At 49.1% G+C, this 11929-nt stretch overlaps 1 protein-coding gene across 4 annotated transcripts in view; it reads left to right on the top strand.

Annotated features, from left to right (window-relative positions):
• Window positions 1-1406: 1406 nt before the first annotated feature.
• The window catches only part of entpd4 (ectonucleoside triphosphate diphosphohydrolase 4), a 37086-nt gene continuing 26563 nt past the window's right edge, over window positions 1407-11929 (top strand). For 2 of the 4 annotated variants that reach the window (XM_085970949.1, XM_085970946.1), the window contains exons 1-4: window positions 1408-1536; window positions 3038-3151; window positions 4895-5089; window positions 10530-10735. In XM_085970949.1, coding sequence (XP_085827075.1) covers window positions 3144-3151; window positions 4895-5089; window positions 10530-10735 — 409 coding nt within the window. In that variant the 5' untranslated portion in view covers window positions 1408-1536; window positions 3038-3143. Of the gene's footprint in view, window positions 1537-1808; window positions 2080-3037; window positions 3152-4894; window positions 5090-10529; window positions 10736-11929 lie in introns of those variants that run through there. The other 2 variants (XM_085970947.1, XM_085970948.1) reach the window with 2 other exon arrangements.

Here is an 11929-nt window from a genome sequence, read left to right as displayed (position 1 = left end):
AACAATGCAAAGGAGAAAAAAAATAAGTGAGAAACAAAAAAAAGGTATTGAAATGGGTCCATAAATGATCATGGAAATTTACAGCATTTGGCCCATCGTGTCCGTGCCGGTCGACAAAGAACGATCCAGCCTAATACCACCTGACAGCTCTTGGTCTGGAGCCTTGTAGGCCACGGCACCTCAAGTGCACATCCAAGGTCATTTTGAATGTGGTGAGAGTTTCTGCCTCTACCACCCTCTGGGTGAAACAATTTCCCCTGAAATCCCCTCTAAACCTACCACTTACAGTGTCAGCTGTGGCTCAGTGGGTAGCGCACTCGCCTCGAGTCAGAAGGTTGTGGGTTCAAGTCCCACTCCAGGGACTTGAGCACATAAAGCTAGGCTAACACTCCAGTGCGGTGCTGAGGGAGTCCTGCACCGTCGGAGATGCCGTCTTTCGGATGAGACGTTAAACCGAGGCCCCCTTTGCGCTCTCAGGTGGACGTAAAAGATCCCACGGCACTATTTCGAAGAAGAGCAGGGGAGTTATCCCTGGTGTCCTGGCCAATATTTATCCCTCAACCAACATAACAACAGATTATCTAGTCATTATCACATTGCTGTTTGTGGGAGCTTGCTGTGTACAAATTGGCTGCATTTCCTACATTACAACAGTGACTCCACTTCAAAAGTACTTCATTGGGTGTAAAGTGCTTTGGGCCGTCCTGAGGTCGTGAAAGGCGCTGTAGAAATGCAAGTCTTTCTTTAAATGTATGCCCCCTGTTTGTTGACCCCTCTGCCAAGTGAAACAGTTCCTGCCTATCCCCTAATAATTTTATACACCTCAATTAGGTCTCCCCTCAGCCTCCTCTGTCCCAAAGAAAACAACCCCAGCTTATCCAATCTTTCCTTTTGGCTAAAATTCCCCAGCCCATGCAACACCCTGGTAAATCTCCTCTGTGCCCTCTCTAGTGCAATCACATGAATTTCTTCACCCAGAGAGTGGTGAACCTGTGGAATTCTCGACCACAGAAGGCAGTTGAGGCCAATTCATTAAATATATTCAAGACGGAGTTAGATATATTTCTTAAGGCTATGGGGATATGGGGAGAAAGCAGGGACAGGGTACTGAATTTGGATGACCAGCCATGATCTCATTGAATGGCGGAGCAGGCTCGAGGGGCTGAATGGCCTACTCCTGCTCCTATCTTCTATGTATCTATGTACATCTTTCCCGTAATGTGGTGACCAGAACTGCACGCAGTACTCTAGCTGTGGCCTAACTAGTGTGTCTCACACATAGAAAAAGCTCTAAAGTGTGAACACTGCCCCAGTGTCAAGTTGGCAAGGCAGGTGGAGTGGAGAACTACAACTCCCACAATGCACCGCACGGGCAGCGCCTGCCTCATGACTCACCCGACAGGCGGCAGTGTCGCGAAGTGCGGTGAAAGGTTTCAGTCGGCGCGGAGACGGTTGCCGCGTCAACCGGCGTTAGGCTTTCGCTCTCACCGGGTTCTGTTCCAAGTGACAGGACCGTCCACGGCAAACCATGAGCGGGTAAGTAACGAGGACCGACACCTCGGAAGCGATTTTTTTTTTAGCCGGTTTTATTTCTTTTGTGAGTGTGTGACAAAACGCCGTCATTTTCCGCGGCCCAGCCCCTTCCCTTTTACTCACTCTTCGCCGGTCCGCCTTAGCGACGGTGATGCGCGCATGCGTGTGCGTGCGAGTGCGCGATGACGTCCACACACGGCTCGGCTGATTGACGACCCGGCCAGCCAATCGGCCGGCGAAGGTCCGGCCCGCGGGAGCCAATCCCCAGGACGGTGAGGCGGGTCCGGCTCCCTGCAGTGAAGATGCTCCAGGTTGGCAGCCACGTAGGAAGCTCTGACAAAGACACAGGTGGCAGCAGCACTGTGTCTGTGCATGCACAGGGAAGACCTCCTGCAAAATAAACATCAGGGAGGGCGGCACAATTTGCAAAAAAAACCACAAACCCATTTAACCTTGTGCTTTAAAATAAATGCTAAAAAGAGGGCACACCCATCAGCATCTGGACAGCCAATGCAGAGCTTGACATTTCAGCAACTTCTGACAGAGGTAACTTTTTCCCTATTTTAAGCTGCTAGCTCGGTGTATTTCCAGCTTTTTATTTCAAGGGGCCAGTGGCTTCATTCTGCGTCAGCCAGTGCTCAGTGGGTCACCCTCCAGAGACTTGAGCACAAAAGTCTAGGCTGACCGTCCCAGCGCTGCACTGTCGGAGGTGCCGTCTTTCAGATGAGACGTTCAACCGAGGCCCCGTCTGCGCTCTCGGGTGGATGTAAAAGAGCCCACGGCCACTATTTCAAAGAAGAGCAGGGGGAGTTCTCTCCGGTGTCCTGGCCAATATTTATCCCTCAACCAACCTCACTAAAGCAGGTGATCGGGTCATTATCACATTGCTGTTTGTGGGAGCTTGCTGTGAGCAAATTGGCTGTCGTGTTTCCTACATTACAACAGTGCCTACACTTTAAAAAGTACTTCACTGGCTGGAAAGCGCTTTGGGATGTTTGGTGGTCATGAAAGGCGCTATATAAATGCAAGTCTCTCTATATTATGAAAGGCATAAAATCTGTTAAGATGTTTCTACCAAATTGTTGTCAGGCAAGGGTATTAACGGTCATGGAACCAAGGCGGGTAGATGGAGTTAAGATACAGATTAGCTCTGATCTAATTGAATGACGGAACAGGCTCGAAGGGCTGAATGGCCTACTCCTGTTCCTATGTCCCTTCTTAATATTGCTCAGTGTGATTTCACTCCCCTCCTCCTTTGTGCCAGTTATATTTGTCTAAAAATAATTAGTATTCATTTATTTAGAACAACAAAATAGAAACTTCTCCTGCAGCATATTGGGCAAGCGGACAGAAGCTGTGATACTGACCCACAAGTTCAATTGAAGCCAGCGAGTCTGAATATTGGGGGAAGATTCTGTGAAAGTCATACAGAAAACAGATGTAACTGCATCTGCACCATATGGCAAAGTAATGTGCTGATTCCTTTCTTCTATTGTTGGAACAGGAAAACAATGTCTCCTTGGCAGAGCTGTGCGCTGTGTCTTGGATTTATTGAGGGCAGATCGTCACTTCTTCTCATCATCATTCCGTGATCAGAGCAGCTGTTTACCATGGGAAGGTAAGGGAACTGTCCAAGTATAAACTCTGTCGTGTTGACCAAAGATAAATGCTAATGGGAAAGTGCGCTGCCCTCAAGTGCGCAGCCAATGGAAGTATTTTTGAAGTGTAGTCACCGTTGTAATGTAGGAAACGCAGCTGCCAATTTGTGCACAGCAAGCTCCCACAAACAGCACTGAGATAAGTTGAGGGATAAACATTGGTCAGGACTGTATTGGGGGCCTCAGCTATTTACAATCTGTATTAATGACCTAGATGAAGGGACTGAGTGTAATGTATCCAAGTTTGCTGACGATACAAAGCTAGGTGTGACAGTAAGCTGTGAGGAGAACACAAAGAGCCTGCAAAGGGATATAGATAGACTGAGTGAGTGGGCAGTAAGGTGGCAGATGGAGTATAATACAGGGAAATGTGAGGTTATTCACTTTGGTAGGAAGAATAGAAAAACAGAATATTTTTTAAATGGTGAGAAACTTTCAAATGTTGGTGTTCAGAGAGATTTGGGTGTCCTCGTGCAAGAAACACAGAAAGCTAGCATGCAGGTACAGCAAGCAATGAGGAAGGCAAATGGCATGTTGGCCTTTATTGCAAGGGGGTTGGAGTATAAGAGTAATGAAGTCTTGCTACAATTGTACAGGGCCTTGGTGAGACCACACCTGGAGTACTGGGCACAGTTCTGGTCTCCTTATCTAAGGAAGGATATACTTGCCTTGGAGGCGGTGCAACGAAGGTTCACTAGATTGATTCCTGGGATGAGAGGGTTGTCCTATGAGGAGAGATTGTGTAGAATGGGCCGATACTCTCTGGAGTTTAGAAGAATGAGAGGTGATCTCATTGAAACATACAAGATTCTGAAGGGGAATTGACAGGGTAAATGCTGAGAGGCTGTTTCCCCTGGCTGGAGTGTCTAGAACTAGGGGGCATAGTCTCAGGATAAGGGATCGGCCATGTAAGACTGAGATGAGGTGGAATTTCTTCACTCAGAGGGTTGTGAATCTTTGGAATTCTCCCCCAGAGGGCTGTGGATGCTCAGTCGTTGAGTATATTCAAGGCTGAGATCGATAGATTTTTGGACTCTAGGGGAATCAAGGGATATGGAGATTGGGCGGGAAAGTGGAGTTGAGGTCGATGATCAGCCATGATCTTATTGAATGGCGGAGCAGGGTCATACGGCCTACTCCTGCTCTCATTTCTTATGTTCTTAGGACACTGGGGTGAACTCCCCTGCTCTTCAGTGCTGTGGGATCTTTTACGTCCATCTGAGAGAGCAGACGGGGCCTCGATTTAACGCCTCATCCGAAATACCACACCTCTGACAGGGCAGCATCCCTCAGCACCGCACTGGGAGTGTCAGCCTAGATTTTTGTGCTCAAGTCCCTGGTGTGGGGCTTGAACCCACAACCTTCTGACTCAAGAGGCAAGAGTGCTGCCCACTGAGCCACAGCTGACACTAATATTTAATATTTATGACCCCGTATCTTTCAAAGTGAGACATGGGTTAATCTAATCAGTTGCAGTTAGGTCACCGTAATATAATATTTGCTACACATATTGTATGCTAATGTATATTCTTGCAACAGTGAACCTTAGAATTTGTCTTGGCACTGCTCCATGTGATTATTTGCTGAGGTCCAGTTTAGAAAAGTGCCACTTGACGAGCAAAGGCCTGTGATTTGTGAGGTGAGCGTGATCTGCATTGAAATGTTGCTGGTTTTTTTTGACGGCCGACTTTTCTCCTCCTTAGGTTCTGCGTCTCCTGCTTATTCCCTGCTTCGTGGCATTTCAGCTTATCTCCTTCGGCCTGCCCTCGTCCTCTCAACACCACCTTTCGGCAGTTGACGGCTGTCGCGTTGCTCGCCGTTTTAGTCTCTCTACTGTACGTTTTGCTGGTCTTGGATAGGAATCGATGGGGACGTTTCTATCAGGACAGAGGAGATAGGTAGCGTATGTGCAGCCGTTCTTTTTTCTTTTTTATTCGTTCCTGGGATGTGAGCGTCTCTGGCAAGGCCAGCATTTATTGCCCATCCCTAGTTGCCCTCGAGAAGGTGGTGGTGAGCCGCCGCCTTGAACCGCTGCAGTCTGTGTGGTGAAGGTGCTCCCACAGTGCTGTCCGGGAGGGAGTTCCAGGATTTTGACCCAGCGACGATGAAGGAACAGCCGATGTATTTCCAAGTCAGGATGGTGTGTGACTTGGAGGGGGACTTGCAAGTGATGGTGTTCCCGTGCGCCTGCTGCCCTTGTCCTTCTAGCTGGTGGAGGCCGCGGGTTTGGGAGGTGCTGCCGAAGACGCCTTGGCGAGTTGCTGCAGTGCATCTGCTAGATGGTGCACACTGCAGCCACGGTGCGCCGGTGGTGGAGGGAGTGAATGTTTAAAGTTTTAACAGTACTGCTCCCGTATCGATCCTCTGAACTCCCCTTGCTTCAGTTTGGTTTCAAATGCTGTTCATCCTACATACATCCTCATCGTGTGGAAATCGAGACTGACTGAACACTGTCTGATTCTAATTCAGGTCCTCCAAACTCTGGAACTCCTTCCCCCCGCCCCCACCGTCTCCCAACAGTGTTCCCTTCCAGTACCATCTACAGGTCTTTAAAACCACCACCTTTTCAAGGTTAATTAGGGTTGGGCAGTAAATATTGGCCTTGCCAGCGACGCCCACATCCCATGAATGAATAAACATATATATGTTTGTTCTTGGCATGTAAGTGATGCAGGCAAGGCAGCATTTATTGTCCATCGCTAGTTGCCCTGAGAGCAGCATTAAGATGTGGGACTGGACTTGTGTGTGGGCTGGACTGGGTAGAGTTAGATACAGAGTAAAGCTCCTTCGACACTGTCCCATCAAACACTCCCAGGGCAGCAACAGCACGGGTTAGATACAGAGTAAAGCTCCCTCAACACTGTCCCATCAAACACTCCCAGGGCAAGGACAGCACGGGTTAGATACAGAGTAAAGCTCCCTCTACACTGTCCCATCAAACACTCCCAGGGCAGGTACAGCACGGGTTAGATACAGAGTAAAGCTCCCTCTACACTGTCCCATCAAACACTCCCAGGGCAGGTACAGCACGGGTTAGATACAGAGTAAAGCTCCCTCTACACTGTCCCATCAAACACTCCCAGGGCAGGTACAGCACGGGGTTAGATACAGAGTAAAGCTCCCTCTACACTGTCCCTTCAAACACTCCCAGGACAGGTACAGCACGGGTTAGATACAGAGTAAAGCTCCTTCTACACTGTCCCTTCAAACACTCCCAGGGCAGGTACAGCACGGGGTTAGATACAGAGTAAAGCTCCCTCTACACTGTCCCTTCAAACACTCCCAGGGCAGGTACAGCACGGGTTAGATACAGAGTAAAGCTCCCTCTACACTGTCTCATCAAACACTCCCGGGGCAGGTACAGCACGGGTTAGATACAGAGTAAAGCTCCCTCTACACTGTCCCCATCAAACACTCCCAGGGCAGGTACAGCACGGGTTAGATACAGAGTAAAGCTCCCTCTACACTGTCTCATCAAACACACCCAGGGCAGGTACAGCACGGGTTAGATACAGAGTAACGCTCCCTCTACACTGTCCCATCAAACACTCCCAGGACAGGTACAGCACGGGTTAGATACAGAGTAACGCTCCATCTACACTGTCCCATCAAACACTCCCAGGGCAGGTACAGCACGGGTTAGATACAGAGTAAAGCTCCCTCTACACTGAAGGACATTGGTGAGCCTTTTTACAGCAATCTGGCAGCTTCCGTGGCCATTGATTTTATTGATGCCAGGTCACAAGTTACAAGATTTATTGACTGACTTCAGTCTCACAATGTGGCATGTTGGGGTTTGAACTCCTCACCTCGCGATTGCTCGTACACTTTCAGAACCACGTGCGTTGAGTTTTTTTTCCACTTGCTGATAGATGTAAATCGCTCCTCTTTTTACCACTGGTTTCAGAATAAAAGAGAAATATCGGAAAACTGAAATTAAAAAACCGAAAATGCTGAGCGTATTGGTATGCGAGGCTCTGAAAGTAGAAACAGTGGGTTTACTGTTTGGAGCAAGGACCAGAACAACTTTTGGTTTCAGTTTTGCAGACGATATAGAAATGAGACGAAGGGCTTGAAATTGCTCAATGCGACGATAGCACGTGGTACTGTAGTAGATAAAGCAATTTCAAATCAGCACCTCACAGTGATATTGCAAGGTGCAGATTCTGTTCACTCTTAATACCTCTCCTCCTTTAAACCTAACTCTTTGACCATGCCTTTGTTCCCTCGCGACTCAACTATTCCAACACTCTCCTGACCGGCCTCCCAGCTTGCACCCTTCGTAAACTTGAGCTCATCCAAAACTCTACCGCCTGTGTCCTAACTCGCACCAAGTCCCGTTCACCCATCACCCCCTGTGCTCACTGCCCCGTGTCCTAACTCGCACCCAGTCCCGTTCACCCATCGCCCCTGTGCTCACTGCCCCGTGTCCTAACTCACACCCAGTCCCGTTCACCCATCACCCCCTGTGCTCACTGCCCCGTGTCCTAACTCGCACCCAGTCCCGTTCACCCATCGCCCCTGTGCTCACTGCCCCGTGTCCTAACTCGCACCAAGTCCCGTTCACCCATCACCCCCTGTGCTCACTGCCCCGTGTCCTAACTCGCACCGACTCCCGTTCACCCATCACCCCCTGTGCTCACTGCCCCGTGTCCTAACTCACACCCAGTCCCGTTCACCCATCACCCCCTGTGCTCACTGCCCCGTGTCCTAACTCGCACCCAGTCCCGTTCACCCATTGCCCCTGTGCTCACTGCCCCGTGTCCTAACTCGCACCAAGTCCCGTTCACCCATCACCCCCTGTGCTCACTGCCCCGTGTCCTAACTCACACCAAGTCCCGTTCGCCCATCACCCCCTGTGCTCACTGCCCCGTGTCCTAACTCGCACCGACTCCCGTTCACCCATCACCCCCTGTGCTCACTGCCCCGTGTCCTAACTCGCACCGACTCCCGTTCGCCCATCACCCCCTGTGCTCACTGCCCCGTGTCCTAACTCGCACCGACTCCCGTTCACCCATCACCCCCTGTGCTCACTGCCCCGTGTCCTAACTCGCACCGAGTCCCGTTCACCCATCACCCCTGTGTTCACTGCCCCATGTCCTAACTCGCACCAAGTCCCGCTCACCCATCACCCCTGTGTTCGCTGACCCGTGTCCTAACTCGCACCGAGTCCCGTTCACCCATCACCCCTGTGTTCGCTGCCCGTGTCCTAACTCGCACCAAGTCCCGTTCACCCATCACCCCTGTGTTCGCTGCCCGTGTCCTAACTCGCACCAAGTCCCGTTCACCCATCACCCCCTGTGCTCACTGACCTACATAGAAACATAGAAGATAGGAGCAGGAGTAGGCCATTCGGCCCCTCGAGCCTGCTCTGCCATTTAATGAGATCATGGCTGATCATCCAAATTCAGTACCCTGTCCCTGCTTTTTCCTCATATCCCTTGATCCCTTTAGCCTTAAGAAATATATCTAACTCCTTCTTGAATATATTTAATGAATTGGCCTCAACTGTTTTCTGTGGTAGAGAATTTCACAGGTTCACCACTCTCTGGGTGAAGAAATTCCTCCTCATCTCTGTCCTAAATGGCTTACCCCTTATCCTTAGACTGTGACCCTTGGTTCTGGACTCCCCCGCCATCGGGAACATCCTTCCTGCATCGAGTCTGTCCAATCCTGTTAGAATTTTATAAGTTTCAATTAGATCCCCTCTCATTCTTCTAAACTCTTAACGAATATAAGCCCAATCGAACCAATCTCTCTTCATACGTCATTCCTGCCATCCCAGGTATCAGTCTGGTGAATCTTCGCTGCACTCCCGCCATGGCAAGAACATCCTTCCTCAGATAAGGCGACCAAAACAGCACACAATACTCAAGGTGTGGTCTCACCAAGGCCCTGTACAACTGCAGCAAGACATCCTTGCTCCTGTACTCGAATCCTCTCGCTATGAAGGCCAACATACCATTTGCCTTCTTAACCGCCTGCTGCACCTGCATGTTTACCTTCAGCGACTGGTGCACAAGGACACCCAGGTCTCGTTGCGCTTCCCCTTTTCCCAATCTATTGCTGTTCAGATAATAATCTGTCTTCCTGTTTTTGCCACCAAAGTGGATAACCTCGCACTTATCCACATTATACTGCATCTGCCCAATCGCCCAACCTGTCCAAATCATACTGGAGTTTCTCTGCATCCTCTTCACAGCACACACGCCCACCCAGCTTTGTGTCGTCTGCAAACTTGGAGATATTACATCTAGTTCCCTCGTCTAGATCATTAATATATATTGTGAATAGCTGGGGTCCTAGCACCGATCCCTGCGGTACCCCACTAGTCACAGCCTGCCACTCGGAAAAAGACCCGTTTATTCCAACTCTTTGCTTCCTGTCTGCCAACCAGTTCTCTATCCAAGTCAGTACCTTGCCCCCAATCCTATGTGCTTTAACTTTGCACGCCAATCTCTTATGCGGGACCTTATCGAAAGCTGTCTGAAAGTCCAAATACACCACATCCACTGGTTCTCCCTTATCTATTCTACCAGTTACATCTTCAAAAAATTTACATTGGCTCCCGGTCCGGCAACGCCTTGACTTAAAAATTCTCATCCTAGTTTTCAAACCCCTCTACGTCCTCGCCCCCTCCCTATCTCTGTAACCTCCTCCAGCCCTACAACCCCCTGAGACATCTACGCTCTTCTAATTCTGGCCTCTTGAGCATCCCTGATTTTTGTCGCCCCACCCTTAACGGCCGTGCCTTCAGCTGCCTGGGCCCCAAGCTCTGGAATTCCCTCCCTAAATCTCACCACCTCTCTCTCTCTCTCTCTCTCTCTCTCCCCTCCTTTAAATCCTCCTTAAAACCTATCCCTTTGGTCGAGCTTTTGATCACCTGCCCTAATACAGGAAACTTTGGTTTATCTGGAGGTTAACTGTCCGGAATGTTCGCGCCACCGGCAAAAATCAGGAGCCGTTTCGTTAGTTTTTTTTTCTTTTCGTTGCTTTTTTTTCACCAGTCAGGCTCTGCAAGGTCTCGCTGAAGCTGTTGCTAAGCTACAGAGACGCTTGCAAGGTACGGCCGACTGTTTAGAAGCGTACGCAACAGGGTTTGTTGCTAGATACGGAGCTCAAAATCTCCGTATGTTTCAACATTAGCGCTGGTTTGTCCGGCAGTTTTGATGGGACGGCAACAGCTCGGTCCCATCGGTGCCAGATATCACAAAGTTTCCTGTATCTCCTTATGTGGCTCGGTGCCTCATTTTGTCTTATAACGCTTTGGGACGTTTTACTACGGCGCTGTATAAATGCAAGTTCTTTGTTTGATGATCCTCCTCCTCCTCCTTACAGGTACTTTACCAAGCTGTTAGACATGGAGGCCACCGATGTAAACAACCCTTATTTGAACTATGGCATTGTGGTCGACTGCGGAAGTAGTGGCTCGAGGCTCTTTGTGTACTGCTGGCCAAGACACAACGGGAATCCACACGATCTGCTTGATATCAGGCAAATGAGGGGCACGAGCAGACAGCCTGTGGTAATGAAGATCAAGCCAGGTGAGGCTCCCCGGTGCAAATCAATTGAAATACAGGAAACTTTTTTTTTATCAGGCACGGACGGGACCGACGTGGTGCCGGATCATCAAAAATTTCGGATAACCGAACGCTATAGTAAAAGGTACGGAGAGCTGACAGCTCCGTATAAAAGGAACAAACCCTGTTGCTTAGCAACAAGTACAGAACAATGGCCACAAGTTCCAAGCGTCTCTGTAGCTTAGCAACAGCTGCAGCCACACCCTTGCACAGCAACAGATGGAGGAACGCAAGTACAATATGAAGTAAAACCTACTCCTGAATTTTGCCGGTTAACCGAGATTTCCGGTTATTTAGGTGCCGGTAAATTGAAAGTTTCCTGTAATTGCTTTTAATCTTTGCGCGAGGAACAGATCTTGTAACGTCCTGTTTTAAAATAAGTACCCTTTTAATATAAACCTGACGTGGACTAACTAAGTTGGGAGTCTAATTCTGGGCTTGAGTTTTATGCTGTTTAAATTTGCATGTGATAGAGGAGGTAGAAAAAACGATTCCCTCTGGCGAATGGGTCAATAACTCGAGGTCATAGATTCAAAATCATTGGCAAAAAATCTAGCGGGGAGATGAGAATTGTTTTTCACTCAGAGTTGTCAGGATCTGGTACGCTCGACCTGTAAAGGTGGTAGAAGCTGATTCCATCAATAATTTTAAAAGGGAGTTGGACGGGTTCGTGAGAATGAGGAACTCACAGGGTTACGGACGAGAAGCGGGGGGTGTGGGACTAATCGCAAATGCTCTTTCAAAGAGCCGGCACAGCGGGCCGAATAGCCTCCTTCTGCGCTGTAAGTTTCTGTGATTAGTCTTCTGGCTCAGTGCCTGTAGCAGTCAAATAAATGAACCTGTTAATTACCCTTGATTAACAGGCACTTTGTGACTTAAAACTGCATAAAGTGTACAGCTGAGGCCAAGCTAATTGACCTTATTTGCTAGCTTTCTGCCATTGCCCAGTAAAGGTAAAGAGAGAGAGAGAGTGCAAGCATTCTGAACGTTAAATAACACTTCAGACTGTCCAGCTGAATACCAGCTTTCTCTCTTGAAGCTGTTGACTCTTGCTCGGATATCGCAGCATTTATTGTATGTGAGGCAGGACCGTGAATTTTGGCATACTATTTGACTGGGGGGGCATCACAGAGTCCTATCATAGTCAAATGCATGCAC

The sequence above is a fragment of the Somniosus microcephalus genome, chromosome 30 (assembly GCF_052327205.1).
Source record: "Somniosus microcephalus isolate GS21.2 chromosome 30, FLI_Smic_1.0, whole genome shotgun sequence".
Lineage (NCBI taxonomy): Eukaryota > Metazoa > Chordata > Chondrichthyes > Squaliformes > Somniosidae > Somniosus > Somniosus microcephalus.
Note: the sequence above shows the minus strand (reverse complement) of the source record. Positions and strands in the feature narration are given on the sequence as shown.